The sequence below is a fragment of the Rattus rattus genome, chromosome 1 (assembly GCF_011064425.1).
Source record: "Rattus rattus isolate New Zealand chromosome 1, Rrattus_CSIRO_v1, whole genome shotgun sequence".
In the NCBI taxonomy this organism is placed as follows: domain Eukaryota; kingdom Metazoa; phylum Chordata; class Mammalia; order Rodentia; family Muridae; genus Rattus; species Rattus rattus.
In genome coordinates, this window is record NC_046154.1 from 57,700,746 (window position 1) to 57,715,737 (window position 14,992).

The 14,992-nt window shown below is 38.4% G+C and overlaps 1 protein-coding gene across 2 annotated transcripts in view; it reads left to right on the forward strand.

The window, feature by feature from the left end:
• The window catches only part of C1H1orf87 (chromosome 1 C1orf87 homolog), a 62,713-nt gene that overhangs the window by 16,129 nt on the left and 31,592 nt on the right, over window positions 1-14,992 (forward strand). For both annotated transcript variants that reach the window (XM_032889320.1, XM_032889325.1), the window contains exons 3-5: window positions 7,280-7,417; window positions 8,026-8,289; window positions 12,615-12,736. In XM_032889320.1, the coding sequence (XP_032745211.1) occupies window positions 7,280-7,417; window positions 8,026-8,289; window positions 12,615-12,736 (524 nt within the window). The remainder of the gene's footprint in view (window positions 1-7,279; window positions 7,418-8,025; window positions 8,290-12,614; window positions 12,737-14,992) is intronic.

A 14,992-nucleotide genomic window follows, 5' to 3' on the forward strand; every position in this document is an offset into this window, starting at 1 on the left:
CCTAAAAGCCAGTCTGAAGGGGGCATCTTCTAAATTGAAGTTCCCTCTTCTCAAATGACTCTGCCTTTTGTCTAGTTGACAAGAATCTAACCAGAACACCATGCGAGGTTCCAGCCTCCTGGAGAAGAAAAGTCTGTCTGCTTTCACATCACAAGAAGAAAGATTATTAATTTTCAAAACCCCGCACATCCCTGTCTAAATATCAAAAACCATGGGCCCTGAACTCTCCTGATAGAAATACATATCACCAGACTTTACCAGTAACCATCTGAGCCATCCATAAAAACTGTCCTGAGAAGGATAAATCCAAGTGATTAGTAATTTGAAATTAAAAGGCAAGTATAGCACCAATGGAAACCTGGATCCAAATCAAGACCAAACTAATGATTCATTGATAGCAAAGTGCTGTTTCCAAAAATTACTGAAATTTCAATTAAATGGATACATAGACTGGGCGTTTTGCACTGCTGCCAAGCATTAAGTGACAGCCAGATATTTTAGTAGAATACTGATTAAAGTCAGCATAAAACTCAGAGAGAAATATTTTTAGCTTATAATTTTAATAGCCCTTTAAAAATTTACCAAGATGCTAGCTATATTTTATCCATAGGAAGAAAAGAATGCCTATGGTTTCTAACCTTCTGTGCATAAGAACTAGGCAAAAGACTGTGTATGTGGAATACTTGACAGCCCACCAGTGTATGTCAGGATGCTCTCTGGGGTACTGAACAGTTATAAAAGTAACTTGACCAGTAAGTTAGTTGGACAACTAAGGCTAAAACTCTGGCCTTCATTTAGTATCTTCTACTGGCTTTCCCATGGTGAGTTCTTGAAGGCATGGTCTGTTTAGAGCAGGAAAGAATAAACAAGCAAGTTTATATATTAAAATAGTATTTTATGAACACCTAAAAATCTCTGAGTTTTCCCCTAATTTCCTCTAGCATTAATGTATTTCTTCTGTTTTGTCATTCTCAAGAATGACTTTAGTAATAATACTATAGTTAACAAAAGAAAAAAAACCCTCTTTATTATGGCCAGGTACTTTCAGACATTATTCCCATTCTGTGCATTGCATTACCAGATGCACATGTCACTGTCGTTTCTCTACTGTGATGGATGACATCCTGAGATTCCAAGTTAAAGTGACTCATAGGGCAGAGATAGGATACTTGACACACTTTTGACACTGTTGTCACTGCTTTGTGCTGAGACCCCCTCCTCTTCCTCCTCTTCCTCCTCCTCCTCCTCCTCCTTCTCCTCCCTCTCCTGCTGCATATCCTCCTGCCCCTTCTCATCTTCTTCCTCCTGCTCCTTCTTTTACTCCTCCTCATCCCTCTCTCGTTCTTCCTCCTCTTCTTCTACACAAGATCTAATGCATTGCAAACTGACTTCAAACTCTGTGTAGCTGGGGACCACCTTCACCCTCTTATCCTCCTTTCTCTTTCTCTTGAACACTAGGATTGCAGGCATGAGCCATCAAGCCTGGTTTATACGGTAGTGAGGATGGAACTCGGGGCTTGTGTGTGCTAGATAAGCATTCTATGAATTGAGCTACACAGTAAGCCTTCTGTTTCATTTAAATTTTAATTGATTCCCCTAATCATAAAATATTACATAATTACTAGAAAACAGCATAATAAAAATAATTAAAAACTAAAACATAAAATAGAAAACTAGTGGCTTTCTACCCTCTAGATGTTGATATGGAGTGAGAATCATTATGTGTATAATTTTCCCTCTCCTCCTCAATTCATTTCAAGGGTTCTTCCATCAGCATGAAAAAAAGTTCTCCCTACACTGTAACTTCAGCAATTCTTTATTCTCGTTTAGAGCTAGCACATATCATTTGCCATGTGTCAAGCACTACTCTAAGCTGTTTATGCGTATTAACTAATTTCTACCACAGATCATTCAATGATGCAAGGAACACTTAGGAACAATTACATCTTTAGTTCACGGATAAGGAAACAGACAAAGGCAGTTGCCTTGCCAATATCATGATGCTGAGAAGTCTCAGTCTAATTATTCTAGCAGAGATTCTAGCACTGCTGATTCCAGATTGGATCTGTTCCTTTGCTTGGGAAAATCAAAGTCTTTGTAGCACAGAAGCTAACTCACATTCCATGTCCACTCACCTATAGTCAGCTCCTCACTGGTGACATGGACCTAGCGATTACCATGACCACCAGAAAGAAGTTTGCTGTGTCAGCAGTGCAGCTCATGGACTTCCTCAATCTGGAGAATTTGCTGGCTATGTAACACCAAAGCGAAATGACTTTCTTCTCCCCACCTAGAATTCATCATGGGCTTTTGAGTCTCAGTGTGGGACCCTAGCTACCAAATACAGGAAGGCCTCCTGGGAGGTGTGGAGACTGACTAATTGGTTCTGTCTGCCAGGCAGGCATGTAATGCTGGCTTGCCAGATGGCAGCCACAGTTGCCTGGTACAGAAACCCTCATTACCACCTTGACTAAGTGGTAAATGGAATCCTGCTGTAGTTATAGAAACACACCAATCAAAATGACTTCTAGATCTTTATCACTCACACGCAGATAAAAATAAGCCTGGGATGTGGCCCACAATCTGGACAGATTAATTTGCTCCAAAAGAGAAGTTACTGATAAAGGATGGGACTGTACAAAGAAGGGCAAGCAAGCATCAAATAGTAGGTGATATGCAAAGGGCATCTTTAATAGGAGGTAAGGCTTAACATAAGAACACAACATTTTAAATCTTTAAGAATAGTAGTACATCTAAAGATGAGCTGGACAAGCCTTAGGGGAGTTGTGTAAGGTCTCCTAAGATGAGGAATGGGCTATTGTCAATACTCTTTTCTTCCCTTGGAAAAACCTTTGAAAGTGTGTGTGTGTGTGTGTGTGTGTGTGTGTAACACATATACACATATATGTTTTTAATATATATCTTTTTCTCAGAAACATAAGTTCTGATTTCTTTGATAATTTTTTTAAAGAATGTGTGACTAACATCAAAGACAGTGACACTATTTTAAAATATAAATTAAAGTGTGCGTATAGCATCTGGCAGCATGAAAGTAAAAGTGTGAGTGCTTTCATTTTAATAGCTATCACAGCCAATTGGTAACAGTGTTCTTCAAAGCCTTTTTGCATAGATGACATCCAGCTATGCATTAGAACCCCATGATTTTCGCCTTCACTGTAGAGATGAATAGGCAGATACCAGGGCCTTTCCCACTTGGATGTGTGTTTGCAGCTCAATCCCACATGTTCAAAGTAGATAGAGTCTTTGCTCTTGCTCATCTTCCTATGAGCAAGCACTTCTCAGCTCCACTCTTCCAGATGTACCAGGAAGAAACCAAGATAGGCTTTCCTCCTCTCACTCCATAACTCCCATGTCCAGCCAGTCACTGAGTTCCTTATATTAGTTCTTTCTTCTGTGCCTGTTTCTTCTGTTTTTAATCTAGTCAGAGTCCTATTCTGTCTTACTGCACAGATTTTAATAATCTTCACACCCCTGGATTTTCTGTTTTTTAAACTCCCCTTTTTGTACTGACGGGCTATTATAAGAAATCTTGTTACATAATATTATGCACTTGATGGTTTGTGGCAATTACCATGTGTACTTACTTCAACAAGTGTGAACTGGGTCAGCCTTTATTGATCCCAGTTTGATTGGCTAGGCTGTCTCTAAACTGTAAATTTGTTTCCGGTATTATTTCTCTTAATTTTGTCTTTATTGTGTTTTTTATTATAATATATATTTCTCCTGTAATACATTATATACTTGTTGTATATATGAAGAATGGTATGTATTCTTAAACACTATGTATTTGTGTATTTATACACACGCATACACACATATGCACACACACACATATACATACACACAAATAAAAGTGAAACGATTTTTAAAAGAAAACTTGAATTTAAAAACAGAACAGGAGGAGATATGGAATGGTTTGGAAGGAGGAAGGGAAAAGGTAGATGATGTTTACAATCTCAAAAATAAAAAAGTAGTTAAAATGTTTTAAATTATATATATATATATATATATAGAGAGAGAGAGAGAGAGAAAGAGAGGAATGACAATAAAACAGTATTCATACAGTATGCATGTGGTCTCTCTCTCTCTGTGCATGTGTGTGTGTGTGTGTGCGTGTGTGTGTGTGTGTGTGTGTGTGTGTGTGTGTGTGTGTGTTACATCTTTTAGGACTAACTTCAAAACCTCTCAGCTTTAGGATCCACTTCAAACCTTTAAAATCTATTGCTAATCCCCATTGCCATGATAGAAAATTAAACCTCTTTCATCCAATTCTATCTACTCTGCCTCTTTTCACTAAAATAAAATTCCACCCCATGAATAGAATTCTCTTATTTTTCCATAATTTTTATACTATTTGATTTTAAATAACTAATTTTTGAGAACTTGATACATTATCTACGTCACTCTGACCTTTCTCACTCTCCCTCAAACTGCCCCATGTTCCATCCTCCAAAGTTCATGACCTCTTCCCTAATTAAACACTCTCATTCATAATAGTCTCAAAAATTATATAGGAATAAATCTAAACAAAAGAATGTTATGGAAGACTTCCAAAGAACTTTAATAAACTTTAAATCATTGAAGAAAGAGATTGAGGAAGACACTAGGAAAGGCCTCTCATACTCATGAGCTGGTAGAATTAATCTTGTGAAAGTGATAAGTCTATCAAAAGTAATTTATAGCATCAATGCAATCTCAATCAATATTGCCACAACATTCTTCACAGAAAAAAAAATCCTGAAATTCCTCCAGAACTACCAAACTCAGGATAGTCAAAGCATTTTAAGTTAAAGGAACAATTCTGGAGGTGCCAGAAGTCTAGATTTCAGGATTTATTGAGTAGTTCTAGGAATAAAAACAGCAAGGTATTCAGACAGACAGTCAGACAGACAGACAGATACGTGTACACACACACACACACACACACACACACACACACACACACACACCAGACAGGTAGGCAAATTAACAAAATAGAAGACTCAAACATAAGTGCGTGTAACTACGGAAATTTTATAGTTGGCACAGAGGCCAAAAAATCATACTAGAGAAGAGGGGGCATCTCCACTAAATAGTGCTGGAAACTTGAACATCCAGATGCAGAAGAATGAAATTAGACACATATTGATCAAGAGTTAAGATTCATTTGGCTTCCAACATCTCTAATAGCCCCTGGAAAAATGAACTGTGTGCAGAATTCTTGTGCTTTATTTTTAACAATTCTTACAAGCCAACATCACAAAACTAGCATTGACTACAGGTACTGCAGATGTTTTTGTCATCCAAAAGCAGGATTTTTGTATTGTTTTCAGATAAAGCACAGACTATAAAAAGTCCTTTCCCAAACACTAGATTCTGATACAATTTCTCTCTCTCTCTCTCTCTCTCTCTCTCTCTCTCTCTCTCTCTCTCTCTCTGTCTCTTTCTCTTTCTGTCTCTGTCTCTGTCTCTCACTCACTCAGTGTATACTCTATTGGAATTTTCTATATTCACTTCCCGTTTTCTGTCATCTTTCTTCCCTTCTTCTCCCTACCCTGTTAGCCTGTCAAATCTAACTTCTTTTTCAAGCCTAGAGAAAGGTGACGTTGCCTGACGACCTGAACTGCTAAGTCCATGTTAGGTGAATCTATGCACTGTTCTACTCTATCTATGCCTTTTCTACTCTATGTTGTCCTACTGTCATGGTTCCTTACTGTGCCTCTCACTGTTTGCAAGTTATGAGAACAATGGAAGATTCTGCTCTGTTCATTCTAGGGCCTGTTAAAGTGCCTGGCAGAGACTTTTGGAAACTCTATACATACATACAAACATACATACATAAACACATACATACATACAAACATACATACATAAACACATACATACATACATACATACATACATGTATGCAAACCTCTCCTTTCCAGGTATGAAATGGAGCTAAGACAACAGGGTTGCTGTAGGAGGAAAATTGATTATATCTCCATATAGTGCCTTGTTCAGAGTGTGTAACATAACCAACTCTTCTTTGCATGCATATTCTATAACTGATATTATTGCCCACTCTGGAGAGCCTCTTGATTTTGCCTTAAAATATTTCATGATTATACAGCACCTGTAGGTTGCTGTCATACTGACAGTTATTGGTGACCACTGTCAGTTGACTGAAAAGAGTAAGCTACCACAGTCCCTATGATAATATCTTTAATTATCTGAGACTAATACTAATCACGGATTTGGATTTTTACTCAAGATTTACTTGAAATTGGGTATAAACCCAAACTGTAAAGTGATGAATGTAAACATCCTGGAAAGAATGGTTGTTTTTAGTGTTTTGTTTTGTTTTGTTTTGTTTTGTTTTCTCCAAGAGAGAGAAGATATGTTGTCCCGTTCAGGGCATGTGAGAAAACCCAAACTTCATCTAAGAACCTGAAATGAATTGGAAGCAAAAGGCACAAATTTTTATGAGGCTTCTTAGAGTCATTGGGGAAAGACAGTACAGTTTAACACCAGTTACATTGAAGATTTCCCCTGCAAACTGGGACAGGATTGTTTCTGAGCATCTGAATCCTGGATTAGTTAGTGGAGAATTGAAAATGTGAATGTTCTATAAAGGTAGGATCTAGTTAATTTATGGAAAGTGTTTTGGAAGCAGGTCGTCTACTGCTGCCCGGACTAGGCAGCCCTGGGCAGAGCAATTTTCCCCAGCTATCAAGGCCCTGCACACTAACATGATAAACCATCATAAAATATAGAAAGAGTTTCAAATATCAATAATTCACCATATTCTGTGGAAATGAGATTAGATTTTAACTTTGACCCTAACTCCTCTAATATTTGGTTATTAACTTTAATAACATTTTTGGAGAGTAACACTTTTAATTTCATTTCTTCTTGCCAAAGTTCGTAATTGTCTTCACCACCCTTTACTGAACTTGCTAATAAAAACATTCTACAAAGACACCCATTTCTGGTAAGATTCCACATTTGTCTACAAACACCTTGTATCCTACCTATTTTCCTATGTGCATCTGTCAAAAACACCTTCCTCGCACAGACGAAACAGTGTCTAATTGTTGCCATTTTGTTACACATGTGTTAATTGTCTAAGGCTGCAATGCTGTGGAACAAGAGTTCTTCACTGGAAATTTAGTTACTCCATGGTGTCATAGCCTGAGTTTCAGTCAGAATGGGAATTCGCTGAAAGATGCACTTGGCTCACTCATGCTCTGTTTTCTTTTCCCCTCTATATTTCTGCTCTTTACTTTCTTTCTTTAAGATTTCCCATCGGGCAAATGTCCACTGCAGCTCTGAACCAGCAGGAGACCAATCTCTATCCTATATGCATAGTCTCCCCAGAAGAAAGTCTATGGACTGGTGCTTGGAAAATACAAAGAACAACTCTGGTCAAGCTGTGGTATGTATACTGAATTATTGGCTTGTTTTCTCTAAATGTGTATATGGTCACTGAATGTATTTTCCTGCGAAATACTGGTTAGAACATCAGAAAATGAACTGGCAGATGCCATACTCCTCGTATTCCCCAAATTCACAGGAATCTTCCTTGGTGACTTTTCAGGCAAGTTTGGAGATCTCAACTTCCTTCACTCCAAATTTCCTAGAAGGCTCCTATCATTCCAGTTGATCCAATCTCAATTCAGCCTTCATCTTTTGTCACACTCTCAGCACTAAACTCCCCAATCTGAAAAGTCCGTAAGATTTATTATTCTAAATGCCTGTTCAAGATGAAATGTTTTCATTTTCCTCAATTGCAAAAGATAGATGATGGGTATTAAAGAGCATCTATGTCCTCTAAGAAGAGTTGCTTCCTTCCCTCCTAAGGAAGAGGTCCAAGGTCCCATAAACTAATCAATCTATCCAGAACAGATACTTTTCAGTATCAGGTGGTACCATCTTGTTTTGCCCTAGGCCAGGTCCAACTTTGAAACCTGTGCCAGTTGTTTTTTGCTTCTTTTACTTGTCTTTGCTCAGAATTCTACTCACATTTCTATCCCTTATTGTTAGGAAATTGTCCGAAGGCCAAGTGTAATGACAAGAGAAGATTCTTTTCTAATTGCATTGGTCAGGAGAGAACTCAACTCACGCCCATTGAGCTCCAATTTGTTGGACAAACTTCAGAAAGAGCTGAAGACTCTGGACCCCATATCTTCAGGCTTTCTCCACCAGTCACAGCTGAACCGCCTCTTCCTAAGGCATAAAGTACCTCTGCCATTACCAACACTCAAGCTCCTCTGCCAAAGATTTTCTAGAAGGGATTCTCCAGAAGGGGTATGGATATTATGTGATCTTAAATGTGGGTTCTTTTTAATGTCTCTTCTTTTAACCCATCAGGGTAATAAAATTAAGAAGTTAGTTTCTTCCTTGACCAAGACCTTTCTTATGGACCTCTAAGCTTATGCATATTCATAAGTGGAAAAGTTTACATGAGAAAATATTGGATGATAAAATAAGGTTTGGGATCTCAGATCTGTTCAATTTTTCTTTAAAGAACTTTCTTGTCTCAACTTTCACTGTCTGTTCTAAACATATGAAGCCTGATACTGATTCAAATCAATGAGCCTTTTTGGGTCCAATGGTGAGCAGGCATGGTCTTTGAGCCTCAAGGTAAGAGTAGAGTAGTAAACTAAGGTAAATTTTTTTCTGACGGTTTCTTAGAAGTTAGAGGTGTCTTTAAAATTTAATTTATGGCTACCATTTTGCAAACTGAGGCCCAGGTTGTCAAGGAAATTGGTTGAAGGAACCAAGGGATTAATGGAAGACATGGAGCTAAGACGTGAGCTCACTTATAGTAAAGCCACAGTGGCTTTGCATACAGCCCATGTGACTGACCTCAGTGTCCCTGGTACCTCAATGATCTCATCTAGGAAACCAAGTAAAAACCAACACCACAGGCATCATCTCTTGATTTAGAAATGTAACAAATGGAAATTATTAATGTTGTATCGAACCCTTAGTAGATGCTCAAATAAATGCTCTCTCTCTCCTAAGCTATCATAATTTAACCTGCTCTATCCTTATGAGAATTATTTAGAAGTATGTGGCCAATACATGACACAAGCTACATGAAACTTGAGTAAAATTTTATAGCCTAAGACCTACTGTATATGAGACTGCCTAACTTCTTTCCAAGGCTGTACCTCTGGTTCTCTGGAGGTTTTTATCCAGAAGCATTGGATGGCATCTATGTTAGCAGTGGGAATCAGTGACCATCCTTCAATCCCTTACTACATTGGGAAACAATCTTGGCTTATTTCATCTAATCTAATAAATTCTTGTCTTTAGGGTATATGAATTCATCTAAACTTATAAGCATATATTATATGTAATAACCATTTCTGAGATGTGAGATGGGGGAAATAAGCTAGACGCTACATTTCCCTCCCATTAACAACCCCACATTCTCAGTGGTTTTTAAAAACCTATAACTTATTGATGTTTTGAAATAGGTTCTGATACAACTGGCATCTGAAGGCACCTATGTAGCTGAAGATGACCTTGAGTTTCTAATCCTCCTGCCTCCCCCTTTCAAGAGCCATGAGAAGAGGCATGTGCTATCATGTTCTATTTCATGTGGGGAATCAAACCCAAGAATTATGTTGTAGCAGACACTTTACCAACTGAGCTACATTCCTAATTCCTGCTAGCTGTTAGTTTTTAAATTCACACTATATTTGTAGGCACTGATGCTGTTTAAGCTACAGGACTCTCATCCTAATGAAACAGCTGTTCAGGACTTCTTTTACAGGTGATACTGGAGGGTTAAAGGAGAGACTTTCAAGGCCTTTATGCAGGGAGCTTATGGTGTTCATAGCACCTTATTCAGAACTAGCCACATGGCTCTCCCATGGTTCTGTAAACTGTCATTTTCTTGCTAAAGAAATTAGATGTGACCTCAGGTATATAGATATATAAAATAGGTAAACAAACAATTACTGATAATGGATCGCAAAGAACTGTTAACAATATCCTTTGGTGTACATAGAAATTTAATATTTATAAAATATTAAAGCAAGTTTGTACACTAATGAGATAAATATGCTTATTTATTTAATGAATTACTTTTAGATTTATTTATCTTATGTATATGATTGCTTTGCCCTCGTGTATACATGTATGCATGCCATGCCTTGTGCCCATGAAGGTTAGAAGAAAGCAGAGATGCCAAAGCACTGCAGTTCCAGGTAGTTGTAAACTACCATATGGATGCTGAGGACCAAATTTGAGTCTTCTGTAAGAGCAACAAGTACTATTAACCATTGAGCCATCTTTCCAGCCCCTTATCTGTTCTTAAAATATAATTATATTATAACCCCTTCTTTTTTGCTACCTCAAACCCCTCCCCTTCACCTCCTACTCAAATGGCCTCTTTTTCTTCAATGATGATCATTATTACATATATAAAAATTCATAAGTACAACTGCTGAACCAGTTTTTGTTGCTTATGTGTAGCTTATGTGAATATGGTTAATTTTAAGTGTGGCCACTTTGCATTGGATAATCAATTAGTCATGACATTGCTAGGAAAAATTAATTTTTAATATATTTTTACTTTTATTTTTTATAGTCCAGTCATTACCATTCTTCAGGTCTGCCCACCCATAGTTCCTCATCACATTCCTCTTCCTCCCTGTCTCCAAGAGGCTATCTATGCCCACTAACCCTCCCCACTCCCTGAGACCTCAAATCTCTAGAGGTTTAGGCATTTCCTCCTCCATTGAGGCTAGACCAGGCAATCCTCTGCTATATATGAGTTGGGGGGTCTCCAACCATCTGCTGCCTGGTTGGTGTTCAGTATCTGAGAGATCTCAGGGATCCAGGTTAGTTGAGACTACTGGTCATCTTATAGGGTAACCCTTCTCCTCAGCTTCTTCCAGTATTTCCCTAATTTAACCATAGCAGTCCCTGACTTTAGTCCATTGGTTGGGTGCAAGTATCTGTATCTGTCTCACTCAGCTGCTGGTTGGGCTTCTCAAGGACAGCCATGCTAGGCTCTTGTCTGTAAGCACGCCATAGCATCAATGTCATCATCAATAGTGTCAGACCTTGGAGCCTCCTCTTGAGCTGGATCTCAAGTTGGGCCAATAACTGGAACTCCATTCCCTCACACTTTTCTCCATTTTTTGTCCCTGCATTTCATTTAGACAGGAACAATTCTTAGTCAGAGTTTTTGACTGAGGGATAGCAACCACATCCCTACACTTGATGCTCTGTTTTTCTACTGGAGGTGGACTCTACAGGTTCCCTCTCCCCAGTGTTGGGCATTTTATTTAAGGTCCCTCCCTCACCAGGAGGTCTCTCACCCACCAGGTCTTTGGTTCATTCTAGAGGCCACCCTCCCTCCACCTCCCAGCCCCTGAGGTTATTTCCATTCATTCTGCTGGCCCTCAGAGCTTCTCTCCTGATTCCCACCTCCCACCTCTAATACCTAATAAGGTTCCCCTTTTCCTCCATGTCCCCTCCCCTCCCATGTCCCTTTTTCCTCTGCTTTCTGTGATTGCTTTGTTTTTCCTCACAAGTGGGACTGAAGCATTCTCACATGGGCCCTTCAGCTTGTTAAACTTTTTGACTTCAGTGGAATATATCCTGAGTATTCTGTACTTTGGGGGGGGCTAATATTGACTTATTAGTGAGTACATATCATGCATATACTTTTGGATCTGAGTTACTTCACTCAGGATGATATTTTCTAGTTCCATCCATTTGCCTGCAAAACTCATAATATCTTCATTCTTAATAGTTGAATAATATCCCATTGTGTAAATGAGCCACATTTTCTGTATCTAACCTTCCATTGTGGGACATCTGGGTCTTTTCCAGCTTATGGCTATCACTGATAAGTCTGCTATGAACATAGTGGAGCATGTGCCCCTGTGTTATGGTGGTACCTCTTTTGGGTATATGCCCAAGAGTGGTATACTTAGGTCTTCTATTTCCAATTGTCTGAGTGCACTTCATATTATCAAAGGTCTGTTTAGCACTATTTCTGAAGTTGAAAATTCTGTCCTAATCCCAATCCAAAATAACTGAATTGATTTTCATGAAAATCAAGCCAGGAGTTCAAACAACAGCTTTTAAAACCAGACATTTTAACTTAATATAATCTAAAGATACAGTAATTGTACCCTAATATGCTGAAGAGTAGTTGTATAGGATATTAAAATCTTTGTTTTCTTAATTGAGCCACTGTGTTTCTGTATGGGTAGAAAACTCCATGAATAGTAAGAACCCTGCAGTTCCAAGTACACAGTTGCCTGGAATCCAAAGCATGGTGTTTCAGGCACAGCTCACTGGTATTGATGCAACTGAATTAGAAGTGTATATGTTGTGCTCTTGCTGAGAATTTAAGTAATTTTGCTTTACCCAACCATAAGGCAAGAATGAGGAGGAAGGACTGTTTTGCCATTTGTCCAGATAAGACCGCTTAGCTAAAACCATTAATAATTAACTAATAATTATGGACCTGCATTTTTTTAAATAAGATTTTTTGAAAATTATCAGTAGTAGACATTTTCCAAATACATTTGACTGCAACGGGCATCTTTCCCTTTGACACAAATTAAATGAAGCTGTTAAATTTTATATTTAACTTTCAGGTGAATTATGGAGAGCTACTTTGTTTTTTGAAAGAAGCAACTAAAGATAATTTACAGCAAAATGGAACAGCTGTATATAGTAACCCAAGGAAAACTCCAAGTCTAAGCCACGATAAACAAAGGTATGCTCTTCCCCTTTGTAGTCATAAAATTCCTGCATATCTAAGTCATACTGCTGTGGTGAATTGCAGTGCTGTTGGTAGCTAGATTTGGATGTTCAACAGAGGAATGGATACAGAAAATGTGGTACATCTACACAATGGAATATTACTCAGCTATCATAAACAATGACTTTATGAAATTCGTAGGCAAATGGTTGGAACTGGAAAATATCATCCTGAGTGAGGTAACCCAATCACAGAAAAACACACATGGTATGCACTCATTGATAAGTGGCTATTAGCCCAAATGCTTCAATTACCCTAGATGCCTAGAACAAATGAAACTCAAGACGGATGATCAAAATGTGAATGCTTCACTCCTTCTTTAAAAGGGGAACAAGAATACCCTTGGCAGGGAATAGAGAGGCAAAGATTAAAACAGAGGCAGAAGGAACACCCATTCAGAGCCTGCCCCACATGTGGCCCATACATATACAGCCATCCAATTAGACAAAATGGATGAAGCAAAGAAGTGCAGGCCGACAGGAGCCGGATGTAGAACTCTCCCGAGAGAAGACAGCCAGAATACAGCGAACACAGAGGCGTATGCCAGCAGCAAACCACTGAATTGAGAATAGGACCCCCGTTGAAGGAATCAGAGAAAGAACTGGAAGAGCTTGAAGGGGCTCGAGACCCCATATGTACAACAGTGCCAAGCAACCAGAGCTTCCAGGGACTAAGCCACTACCTAAAGACTATACATGGACTGACCCTGGACTCTGACCTCATAGGTAGCAATGAATATCCTAGTAAGAGCACCAGTGGAAGGGGAAGCCCTGGGTCCTGCTAAGACTGAACCCCCAGTGAACTAGATTGTTGGGGGAGGCGGCAAGGGGGGGGAGGATGGGGAGGAACACCCATAAAGAAGGGGAGGGGAGGGGATGGTTGCCCGAAACCGGAAAGGAATAACACTCGAAATGTATATAAGAAATACTCAAGTTAATAAAAAAAAAAAAAAAAAAAAAAAAAAAAAAAAAGAATCACGTAGGGCAGAAATCAGTGTTAAACTATGAGCTCAGAAAGTAGGTTTGGACAGTGAAGTCCTATATTATTGGTATTAACAAATGGTTTTAAAATTTAAAATTAAACAATAATTTTTTTAGATAATTTTAAGCAAAAGGCACTACAGATTGTTTTTTTAAAGTGTGTGTGAGAGAAATACTAGAGATGGAGAAGAGTATAGTGTGACATTTTCTGTGTTTGCCAAGAACAGGGAGGAAAGGCAGTTGTCAGAAACATGGGTTCCATCACCAAAATCCTGGGTTCTTCTCCTTTGTCACTCTATACTCCATCTACTTCCTTCTTGCTTTCAGTGTCCAGTTGGAAATGGAGAATCAAATAATCTTTCTTACATTGATTTCTAACTGGTAACAAAGCCAAAGATTTTCCTTTTACTGAAGTTGTTCAATCTTAGATTTAAAAGTGTGCTCGTGTGTGTGTGTGTGTGTGTGTGTGTGTGTGTGTGTGTGTACACATTATATCTGTGTGATTAGAAACTAAAAGGTAATCATGGAAGGCCAGAAAGAAAGCTGAAGAATAGAAAGCAATCGAATGCACATGTCCCAAAGGTAGAAGGGTTACTCCTGAGGGAGGGAGGGGAGCAGTCGAAGGTGTGCAGAGGACAATGGGACAGAAAGAACAGGATAATTGATAGCAAAGTGTAATAAGACATGAGTGTGAAAATGTCAAAATGCAATGGAACAGGATAGCTGTGAGCTCCTTGCCAACCTTTTCTACACAACAAGATAAAGGAAGGCAGAGGTATAGAGTGAAAGTCTGCACTAGAGTAACTAAAATTCAGAAAAGAAAGAAAGAAAGGAAAGAAAGAAAGGAAAGAAAGAAAGAAAGGAAAGAAAGAAAGAAAGAAAGAAAGAAAGAAAGAAAGAAAGAAAGAAAGAGAGAGAGAGAAAGAAAGAAGCACAGTGTTATTTCAAGGAGTGCTTGGTGCATAGTGTTTTTATTATGTCTTTTTTTCAGTTAGAAATAAGGTTACTTCATAGTTAGAAATTATATCACTGCACATAAATGTCCATGAACCGAAGAGTAGAGTTGATTTTATTACTGGAAATTTTGGCTGGTTCAACCAAAGTTGCTGAATGTACCATAAAAATCAGGGTTTACCCTTTGGGCTCTTAGTCTTACTAATAAACAAATTTATGAATGATAGGATATTTTAGGTTGTAGCAACCAGCCTTCATTTACTAAAGATTATGAAAT